This window comes from Doryrhamphus excisus, chromosome 8 (assembly GCF_030265055.1).
Source record: "Doryrhamphus excisus isolate RoL2022-K1 chromosome 8, RoL_Dexc_1.0, whole genome shotgun sequence".
Classification (NCBI taxonomy): Eukaryota; Metazoa; Chordata; class Actinopteri; order Syngnathiformes; family Syngnathidae; genus Doryrhamphus; species Doryrhamphus excisus.
This window is the reverse complement of record NC_080473.1, coordinates 8,714,291-8,728,120: the sequence shown is the minus strand read 5'-3', so window position 1 is coordinate 8,728,120 and position 13,830 is coordinate 8,714,291. Positions and strand designations below refer to the sequence as shown.

Genomic DNA, 13,830 nt, shown 5'->3' with positions numbered 1-13,830 from the left:
CATAGAAAAAATGCATGGAAACACAAGATATTTTCATATTTATTATGAATTTATAATGATATTTATAACACATTTCCTTTGTTTTGGTTCAAATTTAACCACATAAAATGCATGGAAACACAACATATTTTCATATTTATAATGAATTTATAGCACATATTTCCTTTGTTTTGGTTAAAATTTAACCACATAAAAATGCATGGAAACACAAGATATTTTCATATTTATAATGTATGTTTCTGTGCATTTTTTAAAATGTGGTTAAAATTTAACCACATAGAAAAAATGCATGTAAACACAAGATATTTTCATATTTATAATGATATTTATAACACATTTCCTTTGTTTTGGTTAAAATTTAACCACATAAAAATGCATGGAAACGCAAGATATTTTCATATTTATAATGAATTTATAACACATATTTGCTTTTGTTTTGGTTAAAATGTAACCACATAAAAAAAAATTCCATGCATTTTTTGTATGTGGTTAAATTTTAACCACATTAAAAAAATGCATGGAAACACAAGATATTTTCATATTTATAATGAATTTATTATATGAATTTATAATATGTATAACACATTTTACAAAGGAAATACGTGTTATTTATTTACATGTAATGACTTTTAACTTGATACATTATGTGGACTGTCAAGGAAAGCAGAAGTGAATGTTCTCGAGACACCTGTGGACCTCAAATAGCAGTTCCTCAGAAACACGAAACTATTTTTTTCTCCATTTTATTCCTTAAACGAAGCAATTAAACCTCCTTTACCTAGACTTTAGAAGCTCTTTTAATGAGACGTGCTCGTGCTCTCCTCAGTGGGCGTGGTCTCGTAGGTTACACTGGGGCGGGGCTGGTAAAAATCTACCACGCCCCCCTTGTTGCCCTTTCTCGCGCGCGCTGGCTTGCTGTGGAGTGGACGCGTGAACTTGAACGCAGCACTCTCATGTCAGTCCAGCCCGGCGGGGGAGACACAAGGAGAAAGCGAGGCCGTCTTATCAGCGCTGTCCTCCCCCTTCTCTGCGAGCTATATCGCACAACCATCTGGAAGCAAGCGGCTCCTTCTTTGGAGGCGTCTTCTTTTTTTCTTCTTCGTGTTGTTTTTTTTTTTGGAGGGAGAAGATGTCCAGACGCAAACTTGGAAGCAGACCGCAGCACCTGAGTGCAATTCACGGTAAGGACGAAAGAGGCTTGACTTTACTTTTTTTTTTACTTGATCGATTCCAAATAATTCATTGAATGAAGAGGCTACAGGTTAATTTCTATTATTTTTTATTACTTCTAAAGAATCGATCCTGGATCGGATTTACATACTTTTAAATGATTAGTATATTATTTACAAAATATGGCGACTAAATCAGTTCATAAATGAATTGAAACTCAAACTTTAAAACAAACCTATGCAATCGACCAATGTTACGTGTGTGTGACCACAACATAGACGTGTGTGTGTGTGTGTGTGTGTGTGGCCGCGCCTTGCAAGTCTGCGCAAACAGCCGCAGCTCCGAAACAGGAAAGGTGACATTTTTGAGTAACAACTGGCGAGATCCGACTTCACACTGTACTGTCTGTACCTGTCCTCTGTATAATATCACGCTGCTCATGCTTGGGCAGGTGGATCCAGTCCAGACCATCAAGGTGTGTCCGTGGAGTGGACTCCCTCACTTTTCTAACAGTGGAGAAGTGTCCCAGCTTTCTTTTCTACCGGATGACATTGAACCATGCACAAAAAATTTCACATTCATGTTCCATTAAAAAACAATTCAACATAGGCGATGCTACCTTTTTTTTTCTTCAGAAAAACACCATTATTTATTTTCCTAGTAAAATCTGTCAACGGCCAATAAATAAATTACTTGCGTGACACTAATGGCCCCCAGGCCGCACTTTGGTTGACACATTTTTTTTTTTTTAACCTGGGGGTAAATTTGGGAAAATGAGTTCTAAACTTAAAAGTTGCAACTGGATTTGATCCAGATTTAGAGAGCATGTAAATGTGACATAAAACCCGATTAAACGCCTTTTTTTTTGGTACAATGTAGGCGTAACATACGCTCGACACTTGAAGCGGCGAATCAGCATCAAAGGATGCGGAGGCCATTTTGATATTATGAATTATATTCATTGTTTGTGCCTTTTAAAAAAAAATATGCGTATATACATATATATAATATAAACAAACACATGTGGCTGTTCAAACATCACTCTGTCGCCATTTTTCAAAAATGAATAATCGCCGTTTCATGGTTTCAAAAATAACAAAATACAAATCAAACGCAGTATTCCGGTCACTAGGTGTCAGTAATGTTACATCGATGAAACGTGACATTTGACTACTGTCACATTGCATGTCGTCAGCCATTGCACGATAGAGTAACAGCTGCTCCTCCCATTCTGTGTGGAAGTGGTTCATTCTTCTTTTCTGAAACTCTTTAGTTAAGAATAAATGAATTGTAGGCTAACTAGTTAGCTTAGTAGCTTGTGATGCTTAAAGCCGTGGCCGTCTCTCGGGTCCCTGCCTCCTGTGCTTTAGAAATGTGATGTAAACAAAGAATAATAAGAGTGTAAATGTGACTATAGGGGTGTTATTTTATGTCGACAGGGCTCTAATAATGTATTTAGAAAGTGATGCCTTAAACAGGTTGTCTATGCTGTAACTAAAAACTATTATTAATATTGAATCTTATTGGATTTAATTTTATTTTCACAATGAATTTAAAGTATTGGTGTTTTTCACGATGTTTAATTGTATTTTTAACATGAAATGACCATTGGAAACCTTTTTTTGAATTTTTTTCATCATCTCAGTTTCTTGGTGTCCTCCTTTTTTAATGTTATGATTGAAGTTTTTTTTTCTTTCATATGCATTTGAAGTACACTTTGTCCTACTGCTTTACTTACCTTGGCCTCATTTCTGACTCTTGTTCTAACCACATGTGTCAGGTAGGTCACATGTGAAATTTGTGAGAGCACACACACACACACACACACACACACACTTTTATCTTTACACCCTTTTTTTCCTCTCTCCACCTTTATTGCATTCTACTTCCTGTTGAGAAAGAGTGTGGTATAGAAGTGTCTGTTTTTGTTAATATGATGTTTTTGTTTGTTTTTTTTTTTTTCAATCAGTTGCTTGAGGTGAATGAGGTGACAGCCCCCCGCCCCTCGTCTTGTGTGTGTGTGTGTGTGTGTGTGTCTTGTGAGCGAGCTGATCAGTTCTGGGTCGCTTGAAGGAAGTGGTCAGTGGCCTGTGAGCAGTGTGTCCTCATTGTTAGACCGCTTCTAACTGACACAAGCGCTTTACATCAAGCACGTCTCTCGCACACCGCTCCGCTCCACGCTTCATACCTTTCTCTTGTGAGGGCATGAAGCCGGAAGTCAAATACTCGCGCCGGACACAACTGCACACTCCTTTTTAGGAAGATAATAATGATGGATGGGAAAAGGTTAACAATATGTTAGAGTTTATAAAGTCAGGTGTGATGTTTTGTGTCCTAGACGCTGTTTAAATGCATCCACTCATGGTAAACATGCTGAAAACACGCTAGTACGTAGTACAGAAGTACTTTTTCATATCATACTATGGAAATGGTTGATGAAGATACAGAAAATTCTATGTCCAATGTGTAAAAATTAGGGCTGTCAATTGATTAAAACACTTGGTCGCGATTAATCACATTTTGTACATAGTTAACTCTCAATTAATCACATTTAATCGCAGATAGAAATACTTTTTTAGCGATAATAAATAGGGGAAATCGATTTGATGTACAACTACTATGATGATTATGTGAAAGGATATTGATTTGGGAACTATGCGCAATTATTTCAAACAATACAGTCAGCAAGTATGTTTTTGTTATATATTATTTTAATATTATATTATATTTTATATATATATATATTACAATTATATTGTTATTATTATATTAATATTATACATTATATTACATTATAAAATTCTATCAAATTAATCAAATTATATTTTAGAAATATTATTTATATATTATAATATTAAATTAATATTTTTTAAATAATTTTATTATGTAATATATTTTTATATATTGCTATTTTTCTTTATTTTTAGCATATTAGCTCTTAAACTCGCCCACAAACGTTCAGCAAATACAAAATGTGAGCGAGTGAGACCTCTCACTTATTTGTGTCGGCTCAAAATAATATTTATTTATGATACTGGTTTTAAATTGTAATCGTCTATTTAGGAACATTCCGAAATGGTTATTATTTAGGATTTGCCTCGATGCACCGTTCCTTCATGAAATGTACAAATGAAAATACCTAAAACATACGGCAAAAGTCGGAAAACATTTCATCAAAACTCCAAAACTCAATGTCATTTCATTTTTTTTTTTACATTAAAATAATTTATTGGCAAATAGAACGACATGAACTATTTAAATTTTCACTGTGTATGAGTGCGTATGTGTGTGCATATACCGCCTGCACACTACACTCCTCCACCGTCCTCCTTCCTTCTATTTACAAACACGCCGCCAAGCTCTTCTGCCACCTTGTGGCCGTTTTTATAGCTTGAAACTAAAACGCGACAGCCACGTGTATTTGCGGGGGACGTTGCGTCATCACCACTTAAGAGACAAACTGAATCTTTGCGATGAACGTTCATGTAGCGTAAGTGACGGGAAGAAAAGCTCTGACTCGCTTTTTCTGTTTGCATGTATAAATTCGTAGATGAAGTGGGTGGGTGCCATCTGTGACACGAAGATTGTTTTTCATATTTCTAGATAATTTAACGTACGCTGACATGCATTAATTAGCTTGAATAAATAAAATGTATATTTTCTGCATGTATGGAACAAGTTTTGACCCAAATATGCTAATGGAAGAAATCTACTGTGTCTTTTGTGTTGATTCTTAGAAGCTGTGGACACGGCGGAAGGAAGCGGACCGCCACAGCATCATTTTCCAGCCACGCAGATCCCCACAGTTTCTGGGGGTCGTGACCTTTTAACCTGCGGCCAGTGCAGCCAGGCCTTCCCCCTGGCGCACATCCTGGCCTTCATCCAGCACAAACAGGGCGGATGTCTATCTCGCAACCAGGGGGCCGGCGCCAATGCCGCGCCACCCTCACCTGCCCATCAGCAGCTGCAGCATCGGCAACGTGTTGCTGGGGCCGCCGTCACTGCGGCCGCCGTGCTGGGACCGGGCTTCATTGAGCTGAGGAGAGAGGAGGCACAGAGGGACCGAAGCTGGGGGGCGGAGCTTGGTGTAAAGGTGAAGGCGGAGCCCAGTAAAGCAGGTGAGTATTACAGAAAGCAGGGGAAAAAAAGCTAATTAGTGAGGCTGATTTTTGTTTTTTGTTTTGTTTTTTTCCCTCTCCCAAACCCCCCCGCCCCCAGCCCCACCCCCGCCCCCAGCTCATTAGCTAGCCGTTGCCATTAGCAGGCCTTGGTGAGTTAGTGATGCACAGGATAATTGTGGAGAAAAGCAGTGCTGTCAGGAGGGTTTCGGAGGGAACCAAGGGTCCCCCTGGGGGCCCTCCTGCGCCAGCACCTGAGCTCCAGAGCTGCCCCCATACCCCCCCCCCCCCCCCCCCCCCACACACACACACACACACACTCCCCTGCCTGCTTGTCTCTAAGGTGAGCAGGTAAACATGTTCCAGGAGAACACGCGTCTTTGTTTATTCATGAAACACATTGCATGCACACTTTATGGACGGCTTTGCATCATCTACCTCCACCTGAACTCGTATCTTTACTTGTCTCCGCCCCCTTTTTACCATCTGACTCCCGATCCGCACCCTCTTCATATGCCTATACTTGACGTATCATTTCTTGACGCCCCCTAAATTCTATTGAATTACATTCAATTAAAATGACTTACGTTTTTCATTCATTCATTTTCTACCCTAACCCTTTCCAAAAGGAGTAGGAAGAAGCAAAGCTTATTCATTGCTACCCTTCCATCTGCTACTTTTACAATCAGTAACTGTTACATTTGTTCACTTCCTGCTTTCCTAATATAGTTTATTCATTCATTCATTCATTCATTTTCTACCGCTTTTCCTCACGTGGGTTGCGGGGGTGCTGGAGCCTATCCCAGCTGTCTTTGGGCGAGATGTCGGGTACACCCTGGACTGGTGGCCAGCCAATCACAGGGCACATATAGACAAACAACCATTCACACTCACATTCATACCTATGGACAATTTGGAGTCGCCAATTAACCTAGCATGTTTTTGGAATGTGGGAGGAAACCGGAGTACCCGGAGAAAACCCACGCATGCACGGGGAGAACATGCAAACTCCACACAGAGATGGCCGAGGGTGGAATTGAACCCTTCCACCGTGCAGCCTCAATTCAAATCTATATGCCAATATTTTATATGAGAAATTAAAAGGATTATGCAAAAGACAAGGCAGCTGACGTCAATGCAACATATTAAAAAGCTTTCAGCAATGGGCACATCGTAGCAAACTCCACACAGAGATGGCTGAGGGTGGGATTGAACCCTGGTCTCCTAGCTGTGAGTTCTGCGCGCTAACCACTCGCCCACCGTGCAGCCCCAGTTTGTTTATTATTATGGGTATTTTTTTTGTGTATGTTAGAATCCTCACATTGTCAAAAAAGATTGTATCCAGATTTGATCCAGATTTTGCCGTAATGTAAATATAGCACAGAAAATCCCATTCAAATCTGTAATGATCATATCTCTGTCTGGATAACGAGTCCGTGATCAGGTCTTGCAGGAGAGTGCATGAGCGTCCCTGTGCACATGTTGAAACCTCTGGTGTCATGATGTACGCGCACGTTAGCACGAGTTCCTTCCTTTGTGCAACCCTCGTGGGGGGGGTTGACGCTGGTGTTCCGTCCATCTACAACGTCTCTTGTTTTTTTTTTCCTTCTTCTACCCCCTTCCTACATCTCTTTTTGCTGACAAGGGTGTCAACAGTGTGCAAAATATCTCTTTTTTTTGTTTTGTTTTTTTTTAGCGGTTAGATACTTTATTCATCCCAGGATCACGGTTCAAAGTTTTTAAAAGTGAATGGGAATGTTCCACTGACCATACTGTAATGACTATAAATACTATACTATATATATATATATATATATATATATATATATATATATATATATATATATATATATATATATATATATATATATATATATATATATATATATATATATATATATATCATTATCACATATCAACGCAGTGTCATTTATTAGAATATAACCAATATAACATCATCAGTAAATGTCAGTTACTTTAATTAGTAGACTATTTCGATATTTTATTTAAAAGACACAAAGTATCCTAATGTTTTGGGTTCCCCCCTCGGCCAACTCCTACGAGGCGCCCCGCCCCGTAAGCCTGCTTTTCATTGAATTTGTTCATATTGTGGTCGAAATAAGAAATATGAAAATAAATGTTCCAATAATGAGTATAGATCTTGGCCATTTTCACTTAAACGTAAACGTCGGAGACCCCCCCGGTTCCCTCTTGGTTCTGGATTATTCTAGATGGTGACAAGGAGCCCTTTAGTGAATATAATGGGAGAAAATTCTGAATAATTATGGTAATGGTTTAATTTCATTTGAACATGCATCAGATTACAATTGAATGCATCACATAATCAGTTCACAGTTCCACATGTCCAAAAGGAGTAGGAAGAAGCAAAGCTTATTAAATCCTACCCCTCCATCTGGTACTTTTACAATCAGTAACTGTTACATTTGTTCACTTCCTGCTTTCCTAATATAGTTTTTTTTTTATTTATTTAATTTCTTTTCATTTTTAATTTTTTTTGTCCTGTACCGGAGTACGAGGTGATATGACCATCCAATGACATAATGGGTACCATAGTAAGTGTCAATATAGTGATATATATAGCACATGATGACTGGTTCAAGACCCTTCATATTCATCCTTCATCCATTATGGCATCAAGTGTCTATAACAACTATTCTACTTTTAATACACACAATTCTGGGAAAAAATATATTTTATATTTTATGAAATTATCAACCCGCCTAATGAATGAATGTACTTTATTTGACTGTTGAAGAAAGTAGAGGCGTAGAATGACGGCTACAAGCCCTTAATTTTAGGCGAGTTAACAGTGAGTGAAGTGGTAAAGTTTCCATTGCTGAGGGTTGTGATAAAGGTCAAAAATGAAACTAAGAAATGTGCTGGTGTGTGTGTGTGTGTTTGTGTTGTGGTGCTGAGGGAAAGTGAAAGAGCAGTTATCCCACAAGCAGACGCCTTTCATTTTCTGCATCTAAGACGTGCAGGGAGGCGGGGTAGAGACTGTTGGGGGGGGGGGGGGGGGGTTAGAGTGGGGATGGATTACTGGAGAGCCTCGTGCATCTGTCTCCTTCCTTTTTATTTATTCTCCTTGTTTGTTTTTTTTTTTTAATTCATCTCCACCGCCACCCTCGCACCACCTCCTCCATCTTCAACACACTTTTGCTTTGCCCTCTTTCAATTTCTCTCCTTCTTTCCTCCCCTCCTCTGCCTCCCTAGGGAAAAGAGATTCTGCCTGCTGCTCGTTAGCGCTCCCAGCCAATCTGCATTTTTAATTAGTAGTTATTGCTTCTGCTTAATATTCAAGTGCTACCCCGGGCCAAATGGGAATCCTTGCAAAAAAAAAAAAAACATTGAGGGAGTGGAGGAGAAGAGAAAGCGGCTGTGTATTGTGTTTCTCTGCGGGACCACAAGACAAAAGCCACCATCCTACCCCCACCACCCACCACCATCCTGCCGCCCCCTCAGGGATAGATTTGGGGGCGGAGGGCTTGGAGGATGGGTCTGGAGTACAATCCAAAGGGGTGACATATTTTCACGCCCTCCCTCCCTTGCGCTACTTTATAATCTTTTTATGTCATTTTCTTTTTTTATCTCCCGAGCCCTGACCTACCTATCTCTTTTTCCTGCTCTCACCCCATTTTTTTTTTTTTTAAAGAAGCATCCCAACTTCTGGCATCTTCCTCAAGCTAGGTGAAAGGACATGAAGACACCTCAGAGGGAGAAGAAATGGAGAAACAGTTGCTCTCTTTTTCATCTTTCCTCTCCTCCCCCCCTCCAGGAAAATACAGAAGGATTTGACTTGAGGAAACATGAAAGAGGCTTATAGCAGTCGGCTTTGAACCTCTCCAAAAAAAAAAGACAGAAAAAATAGAACACTTTCTCCCCCTCCTCAATTTGGAGATCGTCTCTCCAATTTTAATTAATGCAGAAAAGGCCTCATTTGTCAAAGCAGGCTGAGTCAGTGGCTCATTTGCATAAAGCATTCGTTTTCCACGTTCTGCTAATTAGCAATTTGCAGCTTAATTGGAAAGTGTCTCCTCGCTTAGGAGACAAAGCTATCCACGTATAAAAATATCTCCAGATGTACCCGGCAACACGCCTCCACTCCTTTGCGACGCTTCCTCTCAGCCACATGTTTGTTCGCCGAAGTGTGGCTGTCTGACATTTTTGCACTGGCGACACCGCGACTCGTTCATCAATCAGGGATCGCACGTGTATGTTTAAAACTTTGTGGGAATGCGTTGGGGAGGCACCCCCCCCCCCCCCCATGTCCCAATACTTCTGTCCATATAGTATGAACATTCATTCAGTCATAACTATGGACAGTTCATTCATGCTGGAGCCTATCCTGGAGCCTATCCCAGCTGTCTTCGGACGAGAGGCGGGGTACACCCTGGACTGGTGGCCAGCCAATCACAGGGCACATATAGACAAACAACCATTCACACTCACATTCATACCTATGGACAATTTGGAGTCGCCAATTAACCTAGCATGTTTTTGGAATGTGGGAGGAAACCGGAATACCCGGAGAAAACCACGCATTCACGGGGAGAACATGCAAACTCCACGCAGAGATGGCCGAGGGTGGAATTGAACTCTGGTCTCCTAGCTGTGAGGCCTCAATTCAAATCTATATGCCAATATTTTATATGAGAAATTAAAAGGATTATGCAAAAGACAAGGCAGCTGACGTCAATGCAGCATATTAAAAAGCTTTCAGCAATGGGCACAATCACCATAATGGGACCATAACTCCACACAGAGATGACCGAGGGTGGAATTGAACTCTGGTGTCCTGGCTGTGAGGCCTGCGCGCTAACCACTCGGATATACTTTTCTGTAGTCAGTGTACAGCTTATATGGAAGTATAGCTATTGAAAATAAGTCAACACAAGCAAATAGCAAGATGATTAGACATGTTTTGCCTAAAGTCAAGTACAGTAGTGGTAGGGTCTGCATGAGTGATGTCAGCTTTGGGAAGCTGCGGTTCATTGAGGAAAACGTGTGAAGCAGAGCATGACTCCTGCTGAATTTACAGACGACTAAATTTGTTGAGTCATTTTCAGTCGGTAGTAAATCTGTACTGCTGTACAAGCTGTACACTGACTACTCTAAAGTGTAGAAGACGCAATTCTGCCTAGCAACAAGTGAAAAAAATGAGTACCTCTGAAGTTAAAAAGTTGCTCAAAAACCACCAATCAAAAAGTACACGTTTCTAGCGAGGCTTCACTAACGGCGCTTTCTTCTTCTGTGTTCCAGCGCCCGAGGAGCCCTCCTACTTTACCTGCCAGCAGTGCGAGAGCGTGCACTCCTCGGCGTGGGCGCTGTTGCAACACGCCCAGCACACACACTCCTTCAGCATCTACCTGGAGGACGACGACGACGACGATGATGTCAGAGCATCAGGGGGCCTTCAAGATAACTCACCTGTTGCAGCTACACTGGACCCGCGCCACCTGAGCCAAGCCCTTGCCTCCGCCTTCCAGCCCTCCGCCCATCGGGGGCTCGGTCGCCCCCACCAGACGCACGCCGCCCCACCCCCTGCCAACCTGCAGGCTCTGAACTTCTCGGTGCGGCTCAGGGAACTCGCTGAAGGCAACAACAACAACAACAACCCTGCCAACAGCTCACCGGTGTCGCCCTCCTCCTCCCCACCAGCCGCGTCCCCTTTTCCTCAAATGGGCGTCCTCCAGGCCGACTTCCACTGCGAGATATGCGACCATAACTTCCAGTCCCTGCGCGCCCTCTCCGCTCACCGCCGGACTCATGCCTGCGAGAGACCATATCACTGTGGAGTGTGCGGCCAAGCCTTCTCCCAGAGCGGCCAGTTGGCACGTCACATCAGGAACCATCACCGTGACGCTGCGGGTGGAGGCAGCGCCTATGAATCAGCAGATATAGTAGCGGCGGAGGGTACCAGGGGCAGGTTTCAAATGCAGTCAGGAAAGGTGATGGACATGAGAGCACAAGGACCCTCGGAATTGGACAAGCATCCCGCCATTCCTTCGGCTCTCATGTTGCTCCCCTCGCAGGTTAGACCTGCAGACAGAGAGCTGCTGAGGCTCTACCAGGCCCCGAGGGACGGTGGCGAAGCGGGGGAGGAGGAGGCAGAGGGACAAGGCGAGACGCGGCACGCCTCACCCTGTGCCAGCCCCTCAGAGGGCTCGCTAGAAAGCGGTGAGACCGGTGGCAGCGGAGAGAGCGGAATCGCTAGCGGAAACTGCACACCCAAACGCCCTGAAATGGGCGAACGGGTGCGAGGTGTCGGCGAGTGGGAAAGCGAACGGGCGGAGATTATTGACTTCAGCTCGGCGAAAGTCAGCGAGGCGGTACAGGAGTGGCAGAGGGAGAACGAGCGGAGAGGTGGCGGCGGCAACGGCGGCAACGGCGGCAACGGCGCCAACGTGACCTCCAGCTCTTCTACCAAAAAGAAGAAAGACGAAGCTTGCGAGTTTTGCGGGAAACAGTTTCGCAACAGCAGCAACCTGACCGTGCACCGACGCAGCCACACGGGAGAGCGACCGTACCGATGCGGTCTCTGCAACTACGCCTGCGCTCAGAGCTCCAAACTCACACGTCACATGAAAACGCACGGCGCACAAGGAGCCAAGGCACCATTTTTATGCCAGCTGTGCGCCGTGCCTTTCACTGTGTATGCCACCCTGGAAAAGCACCTGAAGAAGGTGCACGGCTTGAGTCACGCCAGCGTGGGCGCCTACGCCCAAGCCAGCGCCGCTGACACGTTGGCTGCCATCAAGGCTGAAGAAGAGGCGGCAGCGGCCGCCGTAGTCGTGAAAATGGAGGAGGACGAAGCCAGTTTGGATCAAACGGAGATGCGGGGTGCCGTAAACATGGAGAACCAAGGACTTACCCAAGAGGGGGGCAGAGGCAGTCCTGCTGTAGATAGCTTAGCAGAGGTGGGCGTGGCTTTGACCCCTGCCCCCTGAGACATTCACAATATAAACTGTACAGAACTGGATTTGCCCTTCAAAATAAAACTTATTGAACTGACAACCTGGAGTAGAAAATAGAACTGAAGCAGACATCATATGCAAAAGCTGCAGGCTGAAAATGAAGTGCCTACTTTGAGACCACAGAACAAAACAGTGACATTCAACTGGGACATTACCAGCGCTGTAGAACAGGAAGTGAGCTACCACAGTCCACGCCAACACAGGAAATCCTATACCGTGTTGCAAACGATGCAATCAAACAGCTTGTCTCTTGACTTGACTTGACTGGACAGGCGGTGACGGACATAAACTGTCATGGTGAAGAAATGAATGACGGATTAAAAAAAACATCTCTGTGCGGGTTTTCTTTTGAGAAGACATTTTTAAAGACTTGGAATGAATGCAAACATTGTATGCCTGCGGGTTGTCAACCTGGGCGCTCGTCACTTAAGGTTGTGTTTACAGGGCTCACAGGGGGCCCGGCAAGGTTGTGTCTCACACATATACACACACACACTCCACACTGTCTATTCGAAATGTGAATAGACTTTCCAGGATTACTTTCTATGCATACAAACTGTAATCGACCCCCCCTATATGTGTGAAAACGGGTGTATATTATTTTTCTGTTTTGGTGTCTTCTTTATTTTATCTGCTCTTGTTTACATTTGTTAAAATGTCCAACTGCTTAGAGACTGTATTTTTTAATGCTTTCTAATTTATCAATGCAGCACTTGGTAGTTGTGTCTCACTGTTGCAAGAGTTGTGAGGCCCACTTGGTTGATTGGAGCACTTGAGAGAGAGAGAGTTTGAATGTTCTTTCTGTGTGTGTGTGTGTGTCTTCTACTTGAACTCTGTCCCGTGATCTTGTGTCCAAAGCATGACTTCTTCTGGTCATAATTGCTGTGTTTGTAGCTCATTTTTGATGCTGAGAAGCTCATGCAAACACTTTTTTATCAAGTAGAGAGTGTGCCATCAACTCATTTTGTGACTTTTTTTTTTCTTCCAATGTCTGCTTGTATCCATATCAGAGACACCAAAACAATGTGTGTTGTGTAAAAGCAGTGTAACTGTTCAGGGATCAGATAATGTACATAGATTGACAATCTTTGCTGTTATTATTATTGTTATTATTATTATTATTATTATATGGCTGCCTGTCGCTGTTACATGCCCCGCATCGTCTCCTGCTGATTGTCTCCTTTAGCCTTGACACTTGCTTGTCTGACATCATTTTACAATCTTGTCTTGAGGAGCCTCAATAAAAAAAATGAGGTGTATTCTTTTGTATTGTGGTCTGTTTCTTCCCTTAGGCCAGGGGACTCAAACACGCAGGACACTAGTTTGAGGCCCCCGCTTTGATATGAAAGTTTAATGTTAGTGCGGCCCACGCAAGTTTGATATGGATACTATATGGTATCATGTACCCAGAAAAAATTATTACGTTTGATTTAATGTTCATGTTAAAGGTTAAATAACTGTTAATAGTTATCCTCCCTATCCGTGTGGAAGTGGTAAGTTTTTGGCTATTTAAGTTTAAAGGAAATAACTTGAAGGCTACCGTTTAG

At 42.7% G+C, this 13,830-nt stretch overlaps 1 protein-coding gene across 2 annotated transcripts; it reads left to right on the top strand.

Annotated features, from left to right (window-relative positions):
• The first annotated feature begins 933 nt into the window (after positions 1 to 933).
• Positions 934 to 13,542, top strand: znf296 (zinc finger protein 296). Of its 2 annotated transcripts, none has more exons than XM_058079259.1 (3): positions 934 to 1,181; positions 4,911 to 5,288; positions 10,569 to 13,542. In XM_058079259.1, the coding sequence occupies exons 1-3, from the start codon at positions 1,130 to 1,132 to the stop codon at positions 12,254 to 12,256; spliced, it is 2,118 nt and encodes a 705-aa protein (XP_057935242.1). In that variant the 5' UTR covers positions 934 to 1,129; the 3' UTR covers positions 12,257 to 13,542. The 2 variants fall into 2 exon arrangements, with proteins under 2 accessions (XP_057935242.1, XP_057935241.1); XM_058079258.1 differs by having other exon boundaries at positions 4,908 to 5,288.
• The last annotated feature ends 288 nt before the right edge of the window (positions 13,543 to 13,830 follow it).